General features: G+C 39.8%; 1 protein-coding gene across 3 annotated transcripts; it reads right to left on the reverse strand.

The window, feature by feature from the left end:
• Positions 1 to 507: 507 nt before the first annotated feature.
• On the reverse strand, positions 508 to 21,100 carry MTPAP (mitochondrial poly(A) polymerase; the record flags this gene model as incomplete). 3 transcript variants are annotated; one of them, XM_080917018.1, is made up of 10 exons in its annotated part: positions 508 to 1,719; positions 2,394 to 2,467; positions 2,555 to 2,647; positions 10,263 to 10,314; positions 10,435 to 10,489; positions 11,040 to 11,251; positions 13,757 to 13,981; positions 15,891 to 16,124; positions 16,859 to 17,031; positions 20,944 to 21,100. In XM_080917018.1, the coding sequence occupies 10 exons, from the start codon at positions 21,098 to 21,100 to the stop codon at positions 1,360 to 1,362; spliced, it is 1,635 nt and encodes a 544-aa protein (XP_080773144.1). In that variant the 3' UTR covers positions 508 to 1,359. The 3 variants fall into 3 exon arrangements, with proteins under 3 accessions (XP_080773144.1, XP_080773143.1, XP_080773142.1); XM_080917017.1 differs by having other exon boundaries at positions 10,263 to 10,489; positions 20,956 to 21,100; XM_080917016.1 differs by having other exon boundaries at positions 10,263 to 10,489.
• Between the last annotated feature and the right edge of the window lie 5,323 nt (positions 21,101 to 26,423).

Here is a 26,423-nt window from a genome sequence, read left to right on the forward strand (position 1 = left end):
TCTAAGTGCTAAGTCTCCAGGGACCTACATGGGTCCCAGGAATGTAAAATGGCACATCATGAACCAGTTCCATGGATAACATTATAAGTCATGAGCAGGCTGCATGTGCACAGACCTTAGAGAACAGGAGTAAATGCTGAGCTTGTCCCTGCTCCAAGTTTTGTCATCAGGCACACATATAAAAGCTGCTGTGTCAGCCTACAGCACTGGCTGTGGCAGGCTTTGACCAATGCCTTCCTTGCACCTCAGCTACCTGCTGAGCATCCTACAGCAGAGGGCGCTATTACTACTCTCATTCTGTAGGCAAGGACAGTGACCCACCATAGTTTCTAAACCCTGCACCATCTCTTTCAAGGAAACCTACTTCACACAGAATACAATGTAAATGTATCTCTCTGTGTATGTATCATTTCTTACACAGAGAGCTCTCAAAAGCAGAAGTGAAGAATACTAAAAATACTGTTATCACAATTCAGTAGAAACAGGGTTTTATTCTTGAAAACAAAAATAAAATTTGACTTCCAAGTACAATATATCCACAATTCTATATATCTGACCGGAACACAGAATGCAGTCACTGAAGTCTCTGCATTTTTATGTGTTAGAGACATGGTTTGGGAAATCAAACACAACCTGTTTAACTGGGAATAGGAGAGCTTTGCTTGATGAAGTACCCCAGATCCTGGAGAACAAAGCTGTAACTTTCCTTTCCTGTGCAAACCTTGGGTTCACTTTTGATATCATACGTGAAGCATGTATGAGGTATAGATCGTGAAACTCTGGGGACCTTCTGGGGTAAGACCTTATAGGGAGGGGAAGGGACCGAGTGGCAGAATAGTCACTCATACATGAAGCAAAATCCAACTGAGGCTTAGTGGGGGAAGAAAAGTGGGAGGGGGGTTGAGAGGAGCAGGAAAATCAACAAAGACAAAGTCTGCATAAGGATCCTGATGGGATACAAGCCTGTTGCTTTGTATACTAATCAGAAGACAAAACACCTAATAAGAGAATGTTAATTGATAAGTAGAAAATAGAAACTAAAGAGTCCTACCAAGTTTAGAAACTTTATTGCATTCATCACCTATATATGAAGATAATTGAAAGGGGTTGAAAATGATTTCCAACTAGAGACTGACAGAAGTATCAACCAGGCTGCTGATAAAATCTCATTTTATCACTCACGTTGTAGAGTTCAAATATGTCTGTTGCAAATTTTTTGCCACTGGTATTTTAATAAACTCCACCTGATCGGAAGGAAATACACAGAACTTCAGATCAAGTAAAATGGTGATGACATCAGATATATAAAAGGCCTGTCAACATTTGGTAGCAGCTCTTCCCAGAAGTCCAAATGGTTCATCACACCTGCGTATTGATTGCTCTCTTTCCACTGGTATCTGTGGAACTGTCAGGGCTGTTAGTTTTAATCGATGCTAACAAGCCTTTGACTTTTTCACTCATTGGCTTTTTCTTCTTCCGGGAGAGGGATGTGTACCCTGCTCCAGGTGGCAGCAAGAGGGCAGCCAGCCCCCAGGGCTGCCTACTTGAAGGAGAAAGCTGATCCTTATCTTCCTGTTCCAAAATCCAGGCACTGTCTCTGGCCAATTCCACAAATTTTTGTAGCTGGTTCTGACTCACATTTTTGCTTATGTTGAGAGATGTTTCAAAAGGATTCTGGATGTACAGAGGAGAGGAATCCGGCTTGTTCTGCTCCCTTCCCTACAAAGTGCAACAGAGAAGACACATATGTAAGGGCCTAGCTGCCAGGAACACATAAGAGAAACTAGCATAAGTCAGAGTAAAGAGTTTTGTGTTCCCCAGGGTCTCAGATACATAAGCATTTATATGAGAGCAGTGTGACCAGGATGTTCTTTTCCCACATAGTTTATGAGTATTCTCTGAAGACAATTACTTAGTTTTATATCTATGAATGATGATGTCAATGCTTAGGTGACAGGTATTAATAAAAACACCCTGTTTACATAATACAACTTCTACTTAAAAAGAGGATGGTCTGAATCAAGAGATGGAAGGGGGAGGGAGGGAGAAAGAGAATATAAATAAAGTCAATCTTTGTAAAGTGGCATGTACTAATTAAGCCTCAAATACTGAAACTGAGGGAAGCAGTCAGATCTCTCTATCCTTGGGACTTGGAATCAGGGTAGTCGCACATGCCTGCATCCCAGCACTGGGATGTGGAGGCAAAAGTATCCCAAGTCCAAGCCAATCTGGGTATACATGACAAACCTATCTTCAAGTGCCACAGCCCATCTCAGTCCCACCTCATGGCTGCTACTCAGATCTAGCAGTCTTTAAAGTGCCTTAAAAATGAATCAAATGAGAACACTAGTATAGCAGACAGACAGTTTATAGCAGGTGCTGACAGTCTTTACCTGTCGAATGTCTATGGAATTTTTACTGAAAGCGAAATTGCCAAAATACTCAAAAAATCCCTTTAGTAGTAATTCTGCAAGAAAATAAGATGAAAAAAATCTGTCAGAGTCCAGAATCCAAAAAGGAACAAATGAACAAACAAACAAGGAAAAAGACTTACCTAAAGTTTCTGTGTTTCCAGAAGGTTTAATTTTATTCATATCCCGGATGAATGTACAATTGTTCCCCTCTATAATACATCTATCTTCAGCATCTTAAATACACAGAGAGAGAGAGTTTCAGCCTCTAAAGTATTTCCTCCTTCAGAACTATGAATTAACCCAGTTAAATGCCAATGTCTTGGCATTAGTCATGTTATACATACTTAGTTCACAAACTTTAAAACTTCATTGACAAAGGATCTGAAATAACCACACAACAGTGGAAACCATGGTTGCATTTCCTTCATTGTACTAAAGTTAGCTTCTAGCAACTCAAAGATTTTAGCCCATCTTTTGAAGTAATGAATTTTCTAGTTATAAATAAAAACAGGCAGTGTCTACCTTCCACTAAACTTCGAAACATCCTTACACAGCAATTGATTTATCTTTCCTCCATCCTTAACACTAATCTATGCTTTGATCCAATGATTCAAACTGGTTGTTCTAAAGGGGTTTAAAAACTGCTAATTTATCAAATGAAGAACTCCAGAGCAATCAGAATTTATTAATTCAGATAACAAATTAAGTATGAATATATTTAAAAAGGCATTCACTTTTTACTAGCATTTATATCTTGACATAGATATTTTTACTAAGTCCACAGATACCATAAAATCTACCAAGCACCCTAGTCTGAGTCCCATATGATGTACATGATGTTTCTTAAAAGCAAACTCCAATCTCACAAGCTCATCAGCATGCACCTTCAGTTTGAACCTTTCCCAATACAAGCCACCCTCTACTGAAACGTCCCTGACTGCACTCTGACTACAGGCATGATGTCACCAGACTACCCCAGTCTAGGAATAAAAAGACCACTCTCCTGTGATCATCCCTCTCCCAGTTTGACCCACAACCATCTCTATTCTATAGCAGACACTTTATAATCTGAACAACTGTGGGTGTCTATAATTCCTAGGGGAAAACTAGAAAGAGATAAGGTTCAATCTCATCTCTCTTTTTTAATGTTTTTTACATTTTTAAAAAATAAGATCTATATTACTGAGATATTTCCCTTGCAATGTTATGTGTTCTAGCTTGAACCTGAATTGTCCCCAAAGGCCCATGTGTTCTCAACTTAGAGATCTTGGGAGGTGGTAAACACATATTGAAGACATACATGCCCTTGAAGGGAAGAAACAGAGATCCACCTTTCCCTCTTCTGCTCATGTCTATGTCCTATAACATTTCCATGTATCCTCCATCACAGTGTGCAGTCTTACCACATGCCCAAAGCTATAACAACACAAAACCAACACAGTACCACACAGCTATGAAAACATTTTTACATCTTTGAAATATATATATGCTTTAATATGTCAAATAACAATAGATTATATATACTTATAGTGTGTGTGTGTGTGTGTGTGTGTGTGTGTGTGTGTGTGTATCCCCCACTCTGAGACAGTTTCTTGTGTAGCTCTGGCTGTCCTGGAAATTCAGAGATCTTCCTGCCTCTGCCTTCCAAGTGCCATGATTAATGTGCCACCATGCCCAGCTCATATTATATTTTTTTGCAACACAACACAAGTCAAATATATTCACTATCTTTTAGCAGCTGTGTCCCCTGCCCCCAGGAAATATGTCTCTGATTTATAACACTGTTAACAAAGGGAAACCCATGAAAACCCCTAAACAACCCAGGTTTTTACCAAAGCTATTGGTTGCTCTCTACTAACTGATGATAAGACCTACTGTTGAAGACATCATCTACATAGCTTATTAATTACAAGAAGCCAAGCTGGTACCTACCTAGAACCTTCACTCTTTGACTAGTGTTCATAGTACTAGAAGGTACTCTGTATACTACCAGGGAAGAAAAGTAAAGACCAAGCTAGCCACAAATTCTTAGATCTACCATAGTGATCTGACTGCATGATATGCTAGTGCAATAGTGACATGAAAGTTGTGGGAATGATAAACCACACTATTTGCTTGGAATTAGGCTCTGTGAGATGGAACCCATGCCCAACATTGCCTGGGTGGCCAAGACCTGAGACTAGACAGGCCATAGACTTTAGGGGAAAACCAAATACCACTGTTCTGCCAAAGAAACTTAGCAATAAAATAACTTCTAATGATATTCTGCTATACTCATAGATCAGTATCTTGCTCATCATCAGAGAAGCTTCCTCCTGCAGTAGATGGGAACAAATACAGAGACCCAAAACCGTGTAGAGAGTGGGAAGCTTTGGAACACTTCATCCTAAATGGGAGGTCTTTATCAAATCCCTTCTCTCAGGGCTCAGGAAACTTCTCCAAAGAGGAGAAAGAAAGATCTTAAGAGTCAGAAAAAATGAAGACATCAAGGAGACAAAGCCTATAGACACACAGGACTGAGTCACTTAAGGACTCAAGAGACTATAGCAGCATGTACAGGGCCTGTACAGGTGCTAAGCTAGATGGGACCCAGGGTTGAGGGAAATGAGACATAAGTCCCAAATCCTAGTCCACCAGAAGCTATCTCTAATTGACAGCCAATCAGAAAGGAAAGATTTTTTTTCCAATAAAGTCTCATTGGAAAGTTGTTTTTATGTTACCCAGTAGTAGATGGCTAACACAAAACAAACTCGATGTTATCTTTAGTGGTTTTTTGACTCACAATGTCTGGGTATTTTTCTCCTTACAGATCTTTTGCTTATATAGTATGCTTTCCAATTTTGTTTTGTATGTGTTTTCTGTATGTGTAAATATGTATGTCTCTGCATTTGTGTGTGTTTCTTGTGCTTTTCCTTAAGCTGTTTTTTTCTATTTGTATGTTTTTACTTTATCTTACTTTTTAAAACTGTTTTCTGAGACAAGAAAAGCTGTGGACATGGGTTGGTGGGGAAGTGGAGAGCATCTGGGGAGCGAAAACCAGAATCAAAATATATTATATGAAAAAATGTTTCCAATTTAAAAAATTACTAACACAGAAAAGTAAGAGTCATATTACAAATATTTCTATAAACGCAGTCACTTAAACACCAGAGACTTTCTCTACTTATGTATTTATCTTAGGGCGTCTATTGCTGAGATAAAACGCCATGACCAAAAACCAGCTTATACTTTCACAGTGCTGTTCATCACCAAAGCAAGTTGGGACAGAAGATCCTGGAGGCAGGAGCTGATGCAGAAGCCATGAAGGGGTGCTGCTTACTGATTTGCTCAGCCTGCTTTCATGTATAGAACCCAGGACAACCTGCTCAGAGACAGAACTACCAACAATGAGCTGGACCCTCCTCACCATTAGTCACTAATTAAGAAAATATCTTATATCCAGGTCTTAGAGAGCCATTTTCTTAATTAAGGCCTTCCTCCTTTCAGATAACTCTAGTTTGTGTGTTAAGTTGGCACAAGACTAGCCAGCACAGTGTTCCTTTTCACAAAAAGGATTTCACAGAAAATACTGAAACTCAAGAGGCAATTCGATTTAAGATAAGACCATCTTTTTGCCACATTCAAGCATTTAGTATTCAAGCCTGATAAACGGGTTGGTTTTCAATTATTTTCCTCTTTTTTCTCCCTGTTTTTTTTTTTTTTCTTCTCCTTCACCCAAACATGGACAATGTCTGTTGATATAACAACGTGAAAGTGGAGTGAAGATCTGGTGGGAGAAAGGGAGGAGGGGAGGGGAGAAGTTACATGTGACAGAATGTATCATATATATATGAATCTGTCAGCTAAAAGAACTAAAGACACAAATAACTGGAATAAACTTAGTAAGACATCGTGTAGCAATCGCATTATGCCACAGTGAGCATTATAGTGCTATTGCAGTCCAAGGATAGACAGCCAGCCAGCACAAGAACACTCGCCGGCATTGATATAGAAAGAGACACATACAAATATAGACAATTTATTGTCGTTGGGTTTTGGTGAGGGCACAAAAAGAACTCAATGGAGAAAGTGTACCCTGCTTTAAAAGCAAACAGTGCTAAGAATAACTGGACATGCACACACCAGAAAGCACTAACTTGAAGTGGATAAGAGGACTAAGTGTAAAACATGAAACTTACCAAGGAAACTTTAAGAACATCTTATAAAGTTTCCAAAGTACAATCTACAAAGAAAAAGCTGATTTATTCAGACTCATTGAAATTAAAGGGCAAACCCCAAAACAATCAAATCCTATGGATTGGAGACTTTCACAAAGTAGAGTCAGCAGGCCCAATGTTTGTAGAAAGGGGCCTGAGTCCCTGATGCAGAGCTACTGATGATCCTTTGGGAGAGCTTCAGAATGTGGCTTTTAGGTAGTTTTGGCACATTTGGCACACAGCTGATTCATGACCATGCTCTGGAACAACTGTCATCACCAACAAGCCAGGTACATGGAACAGCCCAGAGCACCCCAGAAAGCATTCCCTCTGAGACTGAAGGGAAGGCATGAAGATGACACTGGAGATGGCACACTCTCTCTACCAAAGATGTACTAAAGTACACTTTCCTCTGGAGAAATAAAGGTAGCAGAGGTCAGTGGAATACATCATGACTTTGCTCAGGGAATAGAGATGTGTATCCCCTCCCCCACAGAACACCCTACAGAGCTACAGACAGTGTCTTCAAATATTCTAAGACATGCAAGCTTGTGACCTTATTAATAAAGTGAGAGGATGATGAATAACTCTCAATACTGTCCCTATTCTCCCACTTTTAGTTCATTCAAACTGGTGTGTGATGACATCAAAGGAAGAGTAAAGGTGAAGATACTATTCAAACTGGCTACATGCACAAACATATATCTCTCGCACTGCTTACTTCCCCAGTATCTTTTACATTTATCCTCTGGCTAATGACGTCCTTCAACTACCACCTCATTTTTCCAAATTATCTATGCAACAGAACCTCTAGGATTGTTTGTATTTTCTCAACTCCCTCACTGCATATTTCTTTTCATCTTACCTATGCCGCCCCCCTCAGTGGAATATTCACGAATATACTATCAGATGCAAGAGAATATAAGAAACAAACAGGTAAAACTCAAGCTATGTTGTTAAAAGCTGGCAGGGTAGTACCCACAGAGAACAAAGCTGTAATTCCGGCAGTACGCTACATCTTTACAACAGTGTACTGCTGAAGTAGACATGTACCCAGCCCATGGAAGCACACAGTACCACTTCCTGCAAGACAGGAAGCAAGGACAGGTTAGCCAGGTAAATGAGAGCCACTCAGTACGGGGTCTGTCTTTTTGCTGTTCTGACTTATCTTGTGGCAGTTCTCCATGGCTGGTGGTATGACAGAGCACAGCAGGCACAGGTGGGGAGAGGTGAATGAGCAGGCACAGAGAGGATGCAGTCACCTGAGACCAGCAAGAGAAGAGGCCTCAGAGAAAAATACGAGGTGATGATCAAGAGGAAGGTTATGAAGGGCCTGTATACAATGCTAAGAATACAGGCTCTCACCTTAGCGTAGGTTCTGAACAGTGGTTTGCAAAGTTCTGGAGGTTCTGAAGGGCTCTCCAAAATTTAAATAAATAAGCAAGAAAACAAAATCATTTCAAAGAGAACAAACTGGCAAGAATATCCTATTCTGAGAGGCTCCGAAGAAATTAAATATGAAAGCCAGCCAGGCAATTAATGACAGAGTTCCCAAGATGTCTTACATTTTTTGAGTTTAACATTGTTTTTTCTCTTACCACAGACTTTGTAATCAACATTAATACTAGCCTTATGGAAATCAGCAAGTACTAATGCCATAACTTTAAACATGTAAACAAGAAAAAACACTTTGATAAGTTCATCTTAAAGTGATTTCTACCACATACTTAACAGACACTCATTTAAAAAACATTCTTTCATGGCAATTTTAAAACCAAAAATTGAAAAATAAGCAAAAGTAAATTCTGCTTTGAACTCATTGACAACCATACCTGCAACGTGTTAAAGAGAACTGCTAATCAGTCTGAAAAATCAATGGTTGGACGTCTTTAAGTGGGAAACTAAGGAATTCCTAAAATAACCTCTTGCAGCATTTTAAAATGATTTAGAATGAAAGCAGCATACTTTGGGGGAGGTAGCTATGAGAGAAACAAACTCCGAGCCTTTATTTGCTGGACAAGTGCTGGACTATTGAGGTACAGTCCCATCTCTCAACACACATATTTTCGTTTGTTTATAAACTATACTTTCTATTAAAATTACTGGCAGTTATCAGGAAGATACTGAAGAATTCCAAGAAAGAGAATGAGACCATCAGATACCTGTTTATGAAAAACCTCTGTGAGCACTCAGGAGCTGGAGGGAAGGGAAGAAAACTGTGGGAGCAATGTCAGGGGAGTCCTCGAGGTTGGAAGGAAGGCGCCAGGGCAGGCCAGAGAAGGCCTGACTCAGGCCGAGGACTCTGAGACTGGAACAGAGTAGCGGTATACTCCATCTTGTTGTTACTGTTATTTTTCCAGTTTCCAGAGTCCAGGAGCTCTATGATAAGATGGCTTCATAATGTTAAATCAGCAGTGTGCCCAGCAGCAAAATAAGAAGGGTTGTTTGCAAGTTGTTTGTTCACTGATGACAATCTACCTTCATCTTGCCTTTCTAGTTTGTTAGCTATTGGAAACTATCTGACACATGTAGTCACTAAATACTTCGTGAATGAAGGATGCCAGGGAGGAGGGGCCACAGACGTGGCTGCTGCCTTCTGTTTCAGGCTCAGACCTGAGACTAAGTCCCACTCCACCCTGCTGACCCTCTGGCAACCCACCAATTCAGCTTCTTCTTAACTCAGTTGTGAACTATACTAACATCTGTTGCATTTCCAGGAACTTCTGATTTGAATTAAGGGTAGGTTGCAGAGAAAGATATTTTAGTCTGAGAGAAGAGAAAGCATGTTCCAGGCAAAATTTAATTAGGACTAAAGAAGCAGATTAAAAAACATTATGTATAGGTGGGTATGAGAACACATAGGGAAGAATGGCAGAGAACATTGTCGCTTAGACAGCAGATGATTTTAAACACTAACACATAGTTCATAATTCATTACATAGGAATAAAATTCCCTTTAGGGTTATTTTAAACAGAGAAGACCCACATATATTTAAGAATTACCTTAGAGCAACATGTACAATGGGACAACTATAAAGGTATGTACACACTTTCTACATATGTCTCCCTAAATTGTCCTCCTTTTACAGATTAGAATATTTTTTCTATTTCTTCTACCAAGCTATCAAAATTTCAATTTATTCATAATATAAATAGCATGCTGAATTTAAAACACTATATATCTAGGACAAATTTTAAACTCAAATTTAAGTACACTGAGAATCGTTGCAACATCAGGAAGCAGTTTCAAACACCACAGTGCAAGACTGGAAAGAACAGTATCTGGAAAGTCTGGGAACCATGATCAGATCCACAGCAGATCTAAGTTCGTTTTCAACTTCATCTCAGACTAGGTCAACTAAGTGAGAGGATCCAGCTTTTGGAAGGCTACAATAAACAAGTTGCCAATGGACACTAATGAGGCACAACTCTCAATTCCAAAGGCCTAGCTTAACAACACCAGTTCTTATGAATGATGGTGAAAGCACACACACACTTAAAATTTTAAATCAGAATTAAAATTTACATTCGTGTATTTTTAGATTTAAAAATAAAGATGTAAATTACATGACTTACAAATACATGTGCTTCGACTCTACAGGGTAAATGTCTATTCAGTGTCAAAAAGAAAGAAGGTCACTTCTAGTCTTACCTGCTATGGACTTTAGGGAATCCAGAGTTGGAAGAATGGGGGGTGATCTTCTCTGGAGGAAAAAGATGACCATCACTGTTAGGGAGAAGTTTGTAATCCAAGCACCAGGAATACTGCTTGTTAACGAATGTGCCCGAGCCCAGCATCGCACACTGAACACCAAAGCTCTTACTCTTGAATCCAGGGAGCCATATATATAAAGGAGTTCGGAACTTTTCAAAGCAATACTTCAAAACAGAAAAGTTAAAAATAAAAACTTCAAACCCTAAGTTAAGACACAAGGGTCAAATAAAAGACACATCTGGAGACAGATCTCACCGTTTCTGCCTATATTTTGAATACCATGATTAAGCCAAAGCGTTATGCTGGTAGGCAGTGGCAAGCAACTGCAGATCAGGCTACATGGGAGGTGGGAGCACGGGGACAAGGAGCTGAAGAGCAGTGCTAGCTATAAAGCAGGCTAGAGACCAGCCGAGTTATATCAAACTCTGCCTCAAAGCCAACCAGCTATGTATTCCCAATATTCAATATCAAACACATTCACTGCCAATGCAACGTTCTTAAAACAGTGACAACTACAATCCTCCTGATTCACACTCCCCAGAACAGGGATTATAAGTATGTGCCATTACACCGTATTTGGTGAATTCATATTAAAACAAAGAAACATTTTTGAAGTAAGTGTAAAGAGCTCTGAGCTACTGTTTGTAAACAAGAAGAGTTGAGCTAACACCTCAGCACAGTCACATCTAAGTGGGCCCATTTACCAGGTCATACCTATTGTTAGCAGTCAGATCACACTGGAATCCAGAGCCCTGATGGGAGAATCTCACTAGTGGACAACGAGCATTGAGTATCTTCTGAACACCCACACAGCCAGGGCCAAAATTGTCAAGGCACTCTCCTATTACAGATAAGATCTTCTGGGTTGCAATCCTTTCTGAAGGAACATTTTTCACTTGAAATTCCATTAAAAAATTCCCTGTAGTCTGAATATGAAAACATTGATAATTATGAGGAGAAAAAAAATCTTCTTAAACTTTAGAGAAAGATGATTTAGAATATAAGAGTCTAAATAACTTCTAGCCAAAGAAAGTAATACTGAGACACATACAATCATAGCAAAAACTTAAAGATGTTTGGTAGCTTTGGGTTTTGTGAAATACAAACACTAACCTGCAAAATCGCTGACTGAAGATTAACATATGTACTGCAGTCAAGTATGTACATGAAGAAATAATACCCACAGACTCACTTCTTATACATATTCTCTGAACATACACCTGCCCTTTCCACTCAGCTAACTCAGAGGTGGGGAGGGAGGCAGAAGAATGGCAAGAGAAAAGGTCAGCAAGAGAAAACAAGACACACAGGCTTCAGGATATAGAGGTCAACAGAAAGGTGAACAAAGAAAAAGATCACAAAAAGATCATCCATTTCAAACAAATAGTAACAAATTTACTTGAAACTAACTCGTCCCAAGATGTTTTATAAAAAAGCCACTAATCTGCAGAGCAGATAGTAGAGGAGTGAGGCTAGATTTACTCTCTCTTAAGCAAAGGATACAGAAGAGGTGCAGGTGATAGCAAAAAGCAAAACACAACAGTTCTGAGCAGTAGACTTAGAGACAGAGAACTAGAGCTGGGAAGAATGGCCAAACCAAGGACAGTTAGTGAAGCTGCTCTGTGCATGGATGTATGGTGCTGAGCTACCATGTGGGTGTGCTCTGTATATGAGCAGAGGTTTCTGAGATCATTCTTAGGTAGGATTAGAACAAGTTATAAAGGGCCACACCTCAACTCTGTATGGTCTTGTCGCCATTTTCACTAGTAGGAAGGACACTGGCAGAGACAAGTGACTCAGCCTGGCTGCTAGAAAGAAAGGGATGGTCAGAGAGCTGATGCTAAGATGCTCTGGATTCAGCCTCAGCAAGAGATTGTCAACTCATGTGTAAGGCCACCAAGATCTGGGAAACTGTCACCAAAGCATAATCAAGCTTAGAATGAATGATATAAAAGAGCAAGAGAACATGTAGGCTAATCAGACCAATAGACCCTGCACCGAAATAAAACATTAACTATGGAAGACTCATATGATGGAAAATAAACAGACGCTTGCCCACCAAATAAACAAAACTCTGGCAAAATAGGGCTTAGGAAACAGCTCCATTGCTAAGTGTCTGCATATAACTAGTGCTACTGGACAGCTTGTCTAGCCAACCAAAGTGTGCTGAATTCAGTAAGGGATGATGTCTCAAAGATAGGGTCAAAAGACACCCCATGTTGAGCCCTGCTCCCTATAGATAATTACATACATACCTAGATGACTACCCATGTTGAACCATGACCTCTATCGAGCACACACATGTGCATGTACACTCCCATGTGCACATATATATTATATACAACAGAAAAACTGCAGAAACAGCTAACTCCATGAGTGGTTCTCATATTTGCTGTTCCTATAGCACTATATGTTAAAGAAAATCTAATAAAAACAAACAAACAAAAAAAAAAAAAAAAAAAGGAAACTAAGCACACAGACCAGACCAGTCATTGAGACAACAGGAAACACTACTTAGGGCATAGTTAACTATTTTTACTTCTATTGCCTAAATCCTGAAACATGTAAGACTTTCTATCCAAACAGCAAAACTGGAAAAAAACAATTTCCAACATAAGTTAAAATTACTAAACCTGACACCTTTAACTCTGATGTCATTCTACTCTTTGCTAATATCAGTTAAGTGGAGGCAAACCACAGACACAGACCTGTCCTGCTCAGCTTAGGACACAGGGAAGACAGTCAGCAGTCACTCATTAGACATGACAGGAAGAGATCAGAAAGACAGAAGTACCCAAAAGGTACAAAAAGGATGGTGGGGTGGTTAATTTTAAGCAGGGTGGGGAAAAAAGGACAGCTTCAAGAAGGATGAGGCAGAAGTAGGCCTTAACTCTTAGAGACAAATCTTTTCAAGGCTGTGCTAACAAAGGCCATTCTAGGACAGGAAACACAATCCTAAGACTCAGAGAAAACTATACTGCACTTGCTCTAAGATAACTTCTAAACAGCCCAAGAGCTGGAATACCAAAAGTCATATAGAAAAAGTAGAAAACAGGATGGTTTAAAGTCTGTCTGAAAGTATATAAGAGACTGTGTGACTACTAAGCCAAGAGGTAATTAAACCAAGTAAAAGAGGACATCTGGGACAATTAGACCCTACTGATATCTGACCACACCTATGCGAGAGGGCATGAACATCAGTGCCCCAAATCCCAAGGAAGACAATTTTTCTGCACATGTAGAAGCACAGTAAGTGACCTCACACCAGACCAACACAAAGGAAGACTTTACAACTCCAAAGAATCACTAGCAAATGGACTGCATTCTTCAATCATCTTCACTAAAATTAAAAATCAACAGCTATAATTTTATTATGTCCTGAGACTTTCCTTTTCTAATTTTTTATAGTGGTGCAAAGAGATATGTATTACCTTGTGATCATCAAGTTTTCCAGTTTCATCTAGATCTAAAAACATATCCAAATCACATCCTAATTTGCCAAACGTGTTCACGGAGGAGCCAAAGGGCCGGATGACACAGCTGGGAAAATATGCAGCGGCAATGTCCTCTATCAGAGAGCAGGTGAGATGGCGGAGCCTGACATTCTCCTCTGTGAGCTGGAAGGCCTTTAGTAGAGTGTTCAGCTGGTCGTCTATCTAGCTGGCCAAAGAAAGAGTCAGAACACACAGATATTTAGGTTCTATAAGATAATATTATTTTCACTCTAACAAGATTTACCTTAAGATACAACTGTTTTCTTTGGTTTTAAAAGTAGATTTAAAAATGTATTTGCATATGTACTCACACTTGTGCACACACATGCACTCCTGTGATATACTAGTGTTCACAAGAGCTTTCAGTTCTGTATTTATGGAGATCAAAGATTAAGACTGGGTTTCTTCCACAATTGCTGTCTACCTTATTCTTGAGATGGGATCTCTTCTTGAAACCAGAGATCACAGTTTAAGCTAGACTTGCTGGCCAAGGAGCTGTGGAGATCTACTTGTCTCTGTACTATCATCCCAGAGCACGGATTACAGGCTCATGCCATGATGGCTATTTTTATGTGGATGCCAGGGATCCAAACATTTACACAGCAACCAGTTTTTCCACTGAGCCATCTCTGTAGACCAGGCTGGTGGCCTCACACTCAGAGATGCCCCTGCCTTTGCCTCCTGAGTACTGAGAATAAAGGCAAGTACTACCATCAACTGTCAAAAGTTGATTCTTAACAGGACTACTAAAAACACTAGCAAAATAAAATTTGGTTAGAATTAAAACAACATTGTAAGCAGTAAGTAGGAAGTATTGTTTTAGCAAAAAGAAAGAAAAAGTATCTGACAAGAAGTCAGAACAATCACAAAGGTCAGAGCCGGATGGGAGCCCAGTGTCAAACGGCAAGAAACACAGAATTCAAACAGCAAAGGCTCCACTGACTCCTTAAAGACTGATATTAAAGACTCCAAAACTGCACTAGAATTGTATATTTAAACTGCAAATCACAGCTTTCAATGCTTTGTTTGAAAACAGCACCACAAGTAAAGAACTGACCACTAAACTAAAAAAATAAGTTAATGGCAGTGAAAGAAATATATAGGCTAGAAGCAAAATATTAGAACTCAGAAAATCACCCCCCCCAAAAAACCCAAAACAATATTTAGATAAATAAGATGATTCTTTGTAAAGATCACTTACCACCTAAAAGTTTGATCAATTGGGATTAAAAAAAAATACTAGGATAAAGATTCAAAACTAGAAATAATATATTATAGACAGTCAATTATTATGTTAATAAGAGGGAAGAAAGGTCTAAATTGTTGAAAAGGACCCCAAACTTCAGCAACACATGGTTTACCCATAAGGTAGGGAGCCTAATAGCATGGGGATGCCTCTGAGTGGAGAAGGGAGACTTATTTTTCATTCAGCCAATCCTGTGGTGTTAGAGTAGGTTTACTTACAAGTACATGTGTGTGTCGGTGGATAGACATGACAGTAAGTTGCCCCAGAAGAGAGGTCAGATGCCCAGGAGCTGTAGTCACAAGTGGGTTTCAGCATCTGACATGGGTGCTGATAACCCAATTTGTCCTCTGCAAGGGCAGCCAAGAGCTCAGGACCACTGAGCAATCTTTCCAGTCCCCAAGTAGAAAGAATGTCTTAATCCAGTTCCATTCACTAATAAACTTGAGTTGTAAAAACATGAGCCAAGCAAGTGCATATTTAAAAAGTACACCTTAATGAAACAGATGGATTCCATGGCCACAAGAATGTCTTGCCATAAAGACATGACTGCAAGTCACTGCTCTAAAAGAAATCAGGAGGAAAGCCATACAGTAACTTTGAGATCATATACCAATTATCAAGATAATCTCACATACTAATCAATCACAACATCTACCCAAGAGACTGCATCTATCAATTCTTAGCAGAAACTGCTATACATCCATCTCTAACTCTTCTCACATAAAACCTACTGCACCTATTAAACAGTAATGGAGCAGAGAACCAGAACTTTTATAACGCACAAATATACATTTAAACAAATCTGAAATATACATATAAACTTACGCTTTCTGCACAACTCAGTAATTCAAAGAGCTTCTTGCTTGTAGGAGGCAACTGATTGTCTGTTCGTACAGATGGCTGTCCAGATATTTGGTTAGAACGATTCTTCAGCTTTAGGTTCAAGAAACGTGACTTAAATGGAATTGCAGCCTCTGTGCTCTGGGTTGGAATATATGTTCTATTCTGCAATGAGTTTATACTGTCTTTTTGGCAAAATTCTACAACAGCATAGAGACCCTATATGAAAAGCATAAGAAAAGAAACAAAACGAAACAATGCTTCACAATGACACTGTCAACATATTAATACAGCATCCTCAAAGTAACTATGTTACAAAATACTGCAGTTTGAATTCTATATATGATGCTATTCTAACATGATTCATAATAAGTATATTAAGAAAAGAACATTACAGTGCCCTAAAAAGATCAGTGTAACAGGACAGCACAGAGTGTAGCTCAGATCCCTCTTTCTGCCAATAGACTAAATTCGTAGTTCTAAACCTTCCTAATGCTATGATGACCCCAACTATAAAAATATTTTTGTTGCTGCTTCATAACTTTAAGTTTGCTAATGTAAATATTTTTACATTAATCATCATGTAAATATTTCTGGAGGTTTGCAAATAGGAGTTGAAACTGATGGGTTAAAAACCACTGCTCTAAGATCTTCAGATTATAGGGTCACTCCATCATAAGGTCCTGACAAATCCTTTCCTTTCTGCAATGCTGGGGATTGAACGCAGGGTCTTCAATGTGCTTGCTAGATAATGACTGACTAGCTAGACCCCAACTATAATTCTGAAATACTGCAATAAGAGTTTCTTTTCTCACACCCAAGGGGAGAAGAGCCTCATTAAATAAATGAAGGAATGGGTAAACAAGTAAGAGATCTTTGCTCACATACTACAAAATCAACAAAACTACTTTCATAGCATAACCACCAAGTTAGGTCAGAGTTTAGATACATACGAAGCTTTCATAGAAGAAATGATTATTGATTGGTCCATGCTGAGATAAATACTTGAGAAATTTTTTCTCATTGATATTATTCGGACAGTGTATCAAAACAGTCCGCTGGGCCTGTTCTCTTCTCTCTTTCTGCACCTCAGAGAATTTCTTTTGGATGGTCTTTTCTTCAGTGCCTATAAATAAGACAAAAACATTTCTTCTAATACACACATACAATTTAAAACATATATTGATAAAGTTTATAAAGATTAAACATGTAATTAAAATGATCTAATCAAATATTATAAAATTTATTTATTTATTTATTGTGTGCCCATATGTGGCTGTACATTGGCACATATGTGGAGATCAGAGAACAACTTTTGGGAGTAAATTCTTGTCTTCCACTATGTGGCTTCTAGGGACCAAATTCAGGTGATCAAGCTTGGCCATAAGCACCTCTCTAGCCTACATGTACAGTCTGCCTCTTCTTTTAACACTCATCTTAATATACACATATTTTATTTTCCTTTTGACAAAGTCTCACTCTGTAGCTCTGGTTGGCCTGAGAATCACTATGCAGACAAGACTATCCTTAAACTCAGAGATCCTCCTGCTTGACTCCCAAGTGCTGGGACTAAAGGTGTGTGCCACCACACTCAGCTTATCTCACAATTCTCTGTACCATTAAAACTGTGATTTGGAATATCTGAGACCAGTGCTAGAAACAGTCTGCAAAAATTAGAAAGTAAAATCACTTACTCAACACTTCCACAAATACACACACACAAAATCAGTGCACTCTGTAATACTGAAAAGTCTGAAGGAAATTAATACAAGTATAGTCAAACAATGAACAAGACATTTAATATGCTGCAGTAAGTTACAATAAAGATTTTCTCCATTTCAAATAACTGATACCCACTTGCCATCAATTAGGCATTCTATCCCAGGGAAATAAAATTAAAACCTAAAGCTAGAGATAGTACTTGCCTAGCATACACAAGGCCCGAAGTTCAATCCTCAAGACAACATATAACTGGGTGTAAAAAGTACATGTCTGTAATCCCAACAATCAGAAAATAGAGGCAGGAGGGCTACATGCTTAAGATCACCATCTGCTATGCAGTGAAACTCAAGACTACCCAGAGCTACAAAAGAAACTCTTTGAACCTTTCTAGAGATAAGGAGTTTTACAGAGAGGGATGAGAACAGGTGCAGTTGAGTCAGATACACTCATTGGCCTCAAAAAGAAGATGGACAACTCGCTTTCCCCTCAAAATACTTAACTTTCAATAAAGAGTTTAAAGTGTATTTTCTAAGTCTGAAAGGATAGACTCTATAAATTAAGAAGAGCTAAGTTTGGTACCAGCACACCCAACAAAAGTCCAGACACTCAACAGAATGGGAGTTGTAACTGACATAAAAATCAAAAGCTTTGAGCCCAACCAAGAAAGTACTCTAAATTCCCTATCTTGATATTAGCAAACCCCAGGACACTCTCATGTTAAAGAGGGGAACTTGGGTTTATTTATGACAGTACAAGCTGTTGAATCCTAAACTGTCCTCATTAGCACCAACAAGCAGAAATACTAATCTCCCTCCTGCCCTATATGCTAAAGACACACTTACATGTGCCCTCCTCCTGACTCCCTCCTCTTCTAGATGCTCAGGACACTTTTACACGTGCCCTACCCACTCCACACCAACCTTCATCATTCATCTCAGGTTTGTGCCACTGCAGCAGCCTGACTCCAAAATTGGACTCAGGCACTCCTTTTTTGTCCCCTCAATCAATGTTCCACACTCCCGCCAATGTGATCCTTCTACCTGTACACTAAAGGTTAAAGGTCACAGCCTAGGTTGCTGGCACCACATGTCTCCTTTCACTGCCCACTTCTGACTTCACACCTGCCACACATATCACTATACACACAACACACTACACACCTGCCACACATGGCACTGTATACACATTACACACCTGCCACACATTACAACCTGCTACACATGGCACTGTATACACAACATACTACACACCTGCCACACATATCACTATACACACAACACACTACACACCTGCCACACATGGCACTGTATACACAACACATTACACACCTGCCACACATGGCACTGTATACACAACACATTACACACCTGCCACACACGGCACTGTATACACAACACATTACACCCTGCTACACATGGCACTGTACACACATTACATGCTAACAACTTTCTTGCCTCCATTCCCCTGTTGGAATGCCCACCTGCTTGCTTTCTATCTGGCCAACTTCCATTCAGCCTTCAAATTTTGCTTAGGTGTGTAAAGACTTCAGGCACACCACAGTAGATTGTCTTCCAGCTTTGTATTACTTCACTGGTATCTATGAAGGGAGTACAATCCATAAAATTATTATGTTTATTATTTAACAGTATGTTAAGGACAGAGACTACTCTACTTCCTGTCAACTTGATCTTAGCCTTTGGACTGTTCTTCCTCTCCTCATTTCCTTCTCTTTTTATGCAAAGGCTCAGTCTGGCCCACTTTACCACATATCCTACCGTTACAAATGTGGAACATAATCTATAGCTAGGAAAGAGGAAGGCCTCACGGTCAGTTTTATTGCTTTTGCCACTGTCTAGATGATAAAGCTTGAAAGGCACTTTTTTTCTTCTCATCTATAAAATGGAGTCAGGGCTGAGGAGATGGCTCACTAGTTAAAGTGATTGTCATAAAAGTTTGAAGACTAGAATTCAGATCCCTAGACCCCAGGTAAATGCCAAGTAGGCAGAGAGAGGCCCACCAGCAACTGCTAGAGCATTCCCAGAGCAACTACTGACACTAGTCACTTCTTCGGGATCTGGGTTTGATTGAGAGATCCTGCCTTGATGAGCAGGTTGGAAGAGTAATTCTGATGAGTGTCTTCATCAGCCACACACTCATGCCCACATGCACTTGCACTTATACACATGCCCACACACACGCACAACACAGGCATGTGCACACAGAAAATAGGAACAAATTAAACATTAATGGAGCAATAATGCCTTCTATTCTACTCCACAGGTTTTCTTTTATATCCTAAAAAAAGTATAGGAAAATGCTCACAAACTTAAGCCACCACACAAATGCTAAATTACAATAGAGCCTCTGGCAGAATCCTTATTTGGATTTGTAGGGTTATTTAAAGAATTTTCAAAAGAAGCTGCTTCTGCTAAGTCCAATTCAATCTTTTCAGCATGCATCAAATGTCTTGCAAGGCTGTTCTAGAATTCTGAAAACTATCCACAGGTTATTGGGATACAAGAAAGGTTCAATGAGGGCGGAATCTCGAAGGACAAAGTATATACATTTTGAAGATCCCCCGTTGAAACAATGGATGGAGTCTGTTACCAAAAGAGTTGTGCTGAAATTTCCAAAATAATAAACAGGGATTTCATAGGCAGAGGGTTCTGAAAACCAAGAAAATCAGCTGCTCATTAGGCTCTAGTGTGTTCAGCCTTTGGTGACAGCTTTATGGATATTGCACTGGCTATAGAGTCATCCTAAGCAAGGAAACCAAAACTGAGAAAATGGCTCTTATCAAGATTTTGCTGCAGGCAAGTCTGTGAAGCATTTTCTTTAATGAGTGACTGGTGTAGGTGGGACCAGGCCAATGTAGGTGGTACCATCCTGGGCTGGTGGCCCTGGATTATTAGAAAACAGATTAAGCAAGCCATGAGAAGCAAGCCGGTAAGCAGCGTGCCTCCAATGGCCTCTGCATTAGGTTCTGCCCCAGATTACTGACCACTTTCCTGACTTGGTTTCCCGCAGTGAACGGTGAGCCGGAATATGTAACTTAAATAAACTCTTTCCCTGGTTGCTTTTGTTCATGGTCTTTCATCGCAGCGCTAGTAACCCTAACCAACATAGAGATGAAGCAAACGCCACTGGGTGGCAATACTGATTGTTATAACCACCGCGAACGATTTTTGTGTTGAACTATAAATCCCTCGCCAAATTTCACTGCTGTAACAGCAGTCGTCCTCCAGTGACAGGCGGGAGACCAGGCCCGGAGGCCTGTAGCTGCTCGCTCTCCGCCCTTCTCTGCCAGTTCCCTCACCTGTTTCCGCACCCCCTGAAGGCTGTTCTTCGCTCCCGGCGCTCGCGGTTATAGTCCCTGAACAACTGAGGTGCCTAGAAATAGAGCGCGGAACCCGGCTCCTTCTCTGGGAACACAGGGGCAAACGGGTCAGGAGCCCCACGCCGCGAGTAGCCATTGTCATAGCAGCAGGAAGTAAATGCCAAAGGTCAGCAAGCTTCTGAGCATGCGCGCCAAGAGACTGTGACAACGGGAAGCCCGTTGGGTCAAACTAGGAAGACACTATCGCCTAGAAAGCAAAATGCGGAGGTCGGAAAGGAAATCGCTCAAATTTGCATATACTTACCTGGTCTGAATTTACCTTTCTGATGTCTCACTGAACTCTGGGAAGGTCTTGCTACTTCATTATACAGAGTTTAACTTGTTACGCTTTATTCACAGCTTGTTGGAAAAGAAGATGAATAGGCTCAGAAGTCAGACTCAGGTCAGACTACCAAAGTTATTGTTTTGTCCCTAAATAGGCACTTTTTAAATGCCTAAATAGGTGTCTTTTAAAAAGTGTTTTGTGCTACTAACTTTATTGGGTTTGTATGACTATTGAGTTGCCTTTCACTAACTCAAATTTTAATTAGATTCCCTTAACTTTCTCCATTTGTTTCTAAGCAGATTATACTAATTGAATTATATTCCTTCATTCCACCTCACAGCCGGGGAAGTTTTTATTTTTCTTTATTTGTAACTTATCTGTATATGTGAGTACAATGCCCAAAATTGCCACAAGAGGGCATAAGATCTCCCGAGGCTGGAGATAGCAGGGACTGTGAGCCAGCCACCTCCTGTGGGTGCTGGGAACCAGACTCTGATCCTCTGCAAAAGCAACCTGTTCTAAAACTCCTGAGCCATCTTTCCAGACCCTGGGTAGTACTGATGTGCCAAATGTGCTTTATCAGTTTTGAGACCTCAGTAGGTTGTGTCTACCCTTTGACTACTGTAATTAAAGTACCTAAGAACATTCATGTGTAATTTTTTTCGTGTGCAAGTGTGTGTATCTAGAGATCAGAGGTCAACATCAGGTGCTCTCCACTTTAACTTTTGATACATCATGCCTCACAGTTTTTGGCTAACCCAGTGAGCCTCTGAGATCCATCTGCCTCTGCCTTTCTTCACCTGGAGCAATTGAACTAAACTTGTGTTCTCTGCAAGAACAGTATGTGTTTTTACCTCTTTAGCCATCGCCCCGCCCCCTGTGTTAACACTAAAATTATATAGTATTAATTTGATATTTATGCATATATGTGTGATAGAGAGTATATATACACATATATGTGGATGCCCACAGAGGCCAGAGGGGGCCTTGGATCTCCAGGAGCTGAAATCACAAGCAATTGTGAGACAGCCAATATGGATATTGTAACTTAACTAGAGTCCTCTGCAAGAACAGCAAGTCTCTCCAGGCCCTGCTTTGTTTGTGAAACTCCTATGCTTTATCTCAGAGGGACTGTCCCCTTTTCATTGCCACAAGAAATACATGAAGTTTTGCACATTCTTGACAATGTTTGCTAATTTTTGATTTATGGCATTAATGTCTATTCTGTTGCTCTGATAAAACATCATGACTAAGGTAACATATAGAAGAGTTATTTGGGCTTCAGATAGTTAGAGCCCATAATGGCAGAGCAGAGTGGACAGACATGGAGCTGGAGCAGGATGCTGCGAGCTCACATCTTGAGATGCAAGCACAAAGCAGAGAAAAAGCATTGTAAATGGCCCAAGTCTTTTAAGACCTCAAAGCCTACCGCCAGAGACATGCTTCCTCCTGCAAGGCCATACCCACTACACATACCAAAGCATCTCCAACTGAGATCAAATGTTCAAACATCTAAGCCATGGGCAGCATTCTCAATCGAGCAACTACATTTTGTTTTTGTTGTTGGTTTTGTTGTTGTTTTGATATCACCCATCCTAGTGCATTTGAGACAGTATGTCGGGATTTTGGTTTGCATTTCCCTGATGGAGGCTGGACATTTTTTAATGTAATTATCAGCCTTTGTGTATTCTCTCTGGGGAAAGGCCAATTTCCATGCTTTACTATAAAACTAAAATCAAAACACATAAACAAAAAGCTTGTTTTATCTCTCATTATAGAGCTGAGATGTTTTGTGGGAGTGTGTGTGTGTGTGATAGGGGTTGGCCCTTTGCTTTTAAGAGTTAGAATATTTTCCTATGAAGGTCAGGAATCCAAGAATTTGTATATTAGGCAAGTTCTCACTGAACTGCATGTTCATCCCCTGAAGTATTCTTTACATATTCCTGGTTTTTTTTTTTAAAGGCTCTTATTTTGGACATGAGACTCATATTTATTTGCAAATATTAAATTTTATTCTGTGGTTGTTTTTACTTAAAAACGATTTATTAAATGTGGTGGATAGGGCACATGTGGAAGTTAGAGGACAATTTGCAAGCGTCTGTTCTTTTCTTCCACCATGTGGGTACCAGGGGTTGGACTCAGAACACACGGCTTGGCAGTAAATACTTTTACCTACAAAGCTCTCCTACACACCTCCTGTTTTTGTTCTCTTTATTATTTAACTTAATTTTTTGTTTTGTTTTGGTTTCGTTTGGTTTTGAGACTGGGTCTCACTATGCAGCTCTGGCTATCCTGGAACTCACTGTGTAGATCGAGAACTCACAGATATCCACCTGCCTCTGCTTCCCAAGTGCTGGGATTAAAGGTAAGTACCACTACATCTAGCTTTCATTTTTGCTTTTTTAATGAATGGATGCTGAAATTCTGCAATATCACAATTACAAAACCTGTAAGATAAATCCAGGCATTTCCATCCTTCCTGGGAGAAAGTTCATATCATATCTCTGAATTATCAGGAAACAAGGTGCATGGGTGACCCTCAAACAGATGAGTCATCACAAAATCTCACCCATCAGGAATGATGATTTTGTGGAAGCTGCATCATGAGGTTCTCCTGCTTGTTGTAGATAGACAGATAGACAGATAGATGCATGGGTGGGTGGATGGGCAGATGGACAGACCAACACACTAGCCTGGGCTTTACCAGGTCACATGTGAAGAAACATGTATTCCTGCTAGGTAGGGCTCCAACAGACCAAAGATTGATTTAATCTAAGTCTGGCTTAGTGACCCAATGAGTTTATTATGACTTACAGAGATGGGCGAAGAGTCACTTACAGGGAACATAGGTGACCCCAAAGCAGTTGCATCATCCAGAAGCCTCATGTTAGAATAGATGATGAGTTCTCCACAGTCCCTCTTCATTCAATATTTACACATTACATACTCTAGAACCTCCTGAGACTCAAAGCCGCATACAGCACAGGCAATATTATATATAAATGGGAGGAAGGGATAGAAAGGGGTGGCTGGAATCTCAGGTGAGTGTATAATAACACTTAAACCCCATCCTCTATGAGAGATGTCAACTGCCTAATCTTGGGGTCTCTTACGGGTAGTCACAGAAGACAGTGTTCTAAAACACACATGGAGGGGAGGGTTTAGAACCACACATGTTCACAGAACTCATATTCCCAAGTTTTGGATATAGCTTAATGATAGAGCAACACATTCTTATCATGTGTGGTACACTGGGTTCAGTTTCACACTAAGAAAGTAAGCAGGCAAATAAATAATATGTCTAAGTTACATTTTGAAATCATGAAAGCTTTTTAAATTATATATGTAGGTTGATTCATTCTTCTAATGTAGAGGTTATGGACTTTTCTCCTGAATTTTTAAACTTCCACTTAAAGTTATTGTTTTAGATATCCATGTACAGATTGAGCAACCAAACCTCAACAATCTGAATTCTGGAATATTCTACATATGATGCTTTCTGGCCTTTGGTGTTACTGCAGGATATTTGATCACACTGTGAATCCCAAGACTGTTACTTACTGAAGAAACCTGTTTCTAATTGTGATGTGGCTCAGCCCTTAGCACACTCCTTTAATCCCTTTGGCTGGAATGCAGACACATGCGCACCCTTAGTGTACATCATTAATCCAAAACAATGAAGGTAAAGTTAATTTGTAGAAGGAAGCACCGTGTTTGAAAGTGATGTCTAATTGAGTGTCAGACAAAGTGACAAATCAGAGAAAGATTTGGCATAGTAGGATGTGCCCAACTCTCATGAGGAGAGAGGAAAAGGAAGCTACTTAAGAGAGCAGTGCAGAGAAAGAAAGGAGGCAGTTTTACAGAGACAGATTGAAGAGAAAAAAAGATAAACATGGGTGAAGAGAGAATGAGCCAGAGAATGAGGAGTCAGAAGATGAGAAAAGATTGCCAAAATTGGTTTGAGGCTAAGCAGAGAAATTCAGAGAGAAGCTACATTGAATCGGTCAGCTAGGAGAGGACTTTGAGCCAGGACAGTTGAGTTGAAACAGGTGGCCAGAGCTCAGACAGAGCTAGAAAGGGTGAGCATACTCAGCAGTCAGTCTCAGAGGCTGGAAACATTCTAGGCTTAGGTTAGATTGTACAGAGACTGGAAGCTTCCAGGAATAGGAAGACAAAAGTTGCTGAGGTACTGTTACACTACAAGAGGGGAGTCAGACGTGGGATTTTGGTGTGTGGTTGAAGTTGGCATAGCAAAATGCAAGATGCAGTTCCAGAAAGTTCTCATGGCTTGAGCTGCTGCTGGAGTCAGGAGGCCCAGGCTGCTGTGGTGAACTTGATGTAACCATACTGAGCACCATGAACACACAAAACAGGTGACTTGACAGTGGATGTGGAACAGCCACAGAGTTCCATATCTGACCTCATGGGATGAGGCACAGTCAAGATGCAGAGGCAATGAACATATTGTATGAAATAACTCTCAGGCTGTTTGGATGAGATATACACAAAGAATAAATTTTACACTTGGATTTGGGTTTCCTTAAATATCTCAAATATGCAAGATCTCCAAATATGAAAATAGATAAATAAAAATATAAACCAGTAATGCCCCAAGCATTTCAAATAACAAACATCCAAACTGAACTATTAAATTTTTAAAAGTAGACATATTTTTTTGTTCTTTCTGGGCTTGTTAGAGAAACTGAAATTGTTTAAATGGGCATGTGTGCTATGAAATAAAATTTATCAACTATGTTTCTCATCTGGCATAATATATGCCATGCATAACATCTGGCATGCATATATACATGTAATAACAATTAATGAAAAAAGAGGCCATGGATTGGAAAGAAACCAAGGAGGGGTGTATAAGAGGTTTAGAGGGAGGGAGGGAAAATGATGTAATTATAATCTCAAAAATTCATTAAAAGAAAACAATTTGAGAGAGTACGAGTGACTAACAGGGTGGAGTACAGAGCCTGGAGACTCCAGAAAAACAGATGGTTCATGTCCAGAGACGATAATGGTGGGTGGTGCAGAATGGTATTTCCAAGTAACACGAGTTTAAATTAATTATTTCTCTGCTTCTAGAACTTTCATTTAATATTTTCAGGCTGAGATTGACTACGGGTCA

The sequence above is a fragment of the Micromys minutus genome (genome assembly GCF_963924665.1).
Source record: "Micromys minutus genome assembly, chromosome: 5".
Taxonomy (NCBI): domain Eukaryota; kingdom Metazoa; phylum Chordata; class Mammalia; order Rodentia; family Muridae; genus Micromys; species Micromys minutus.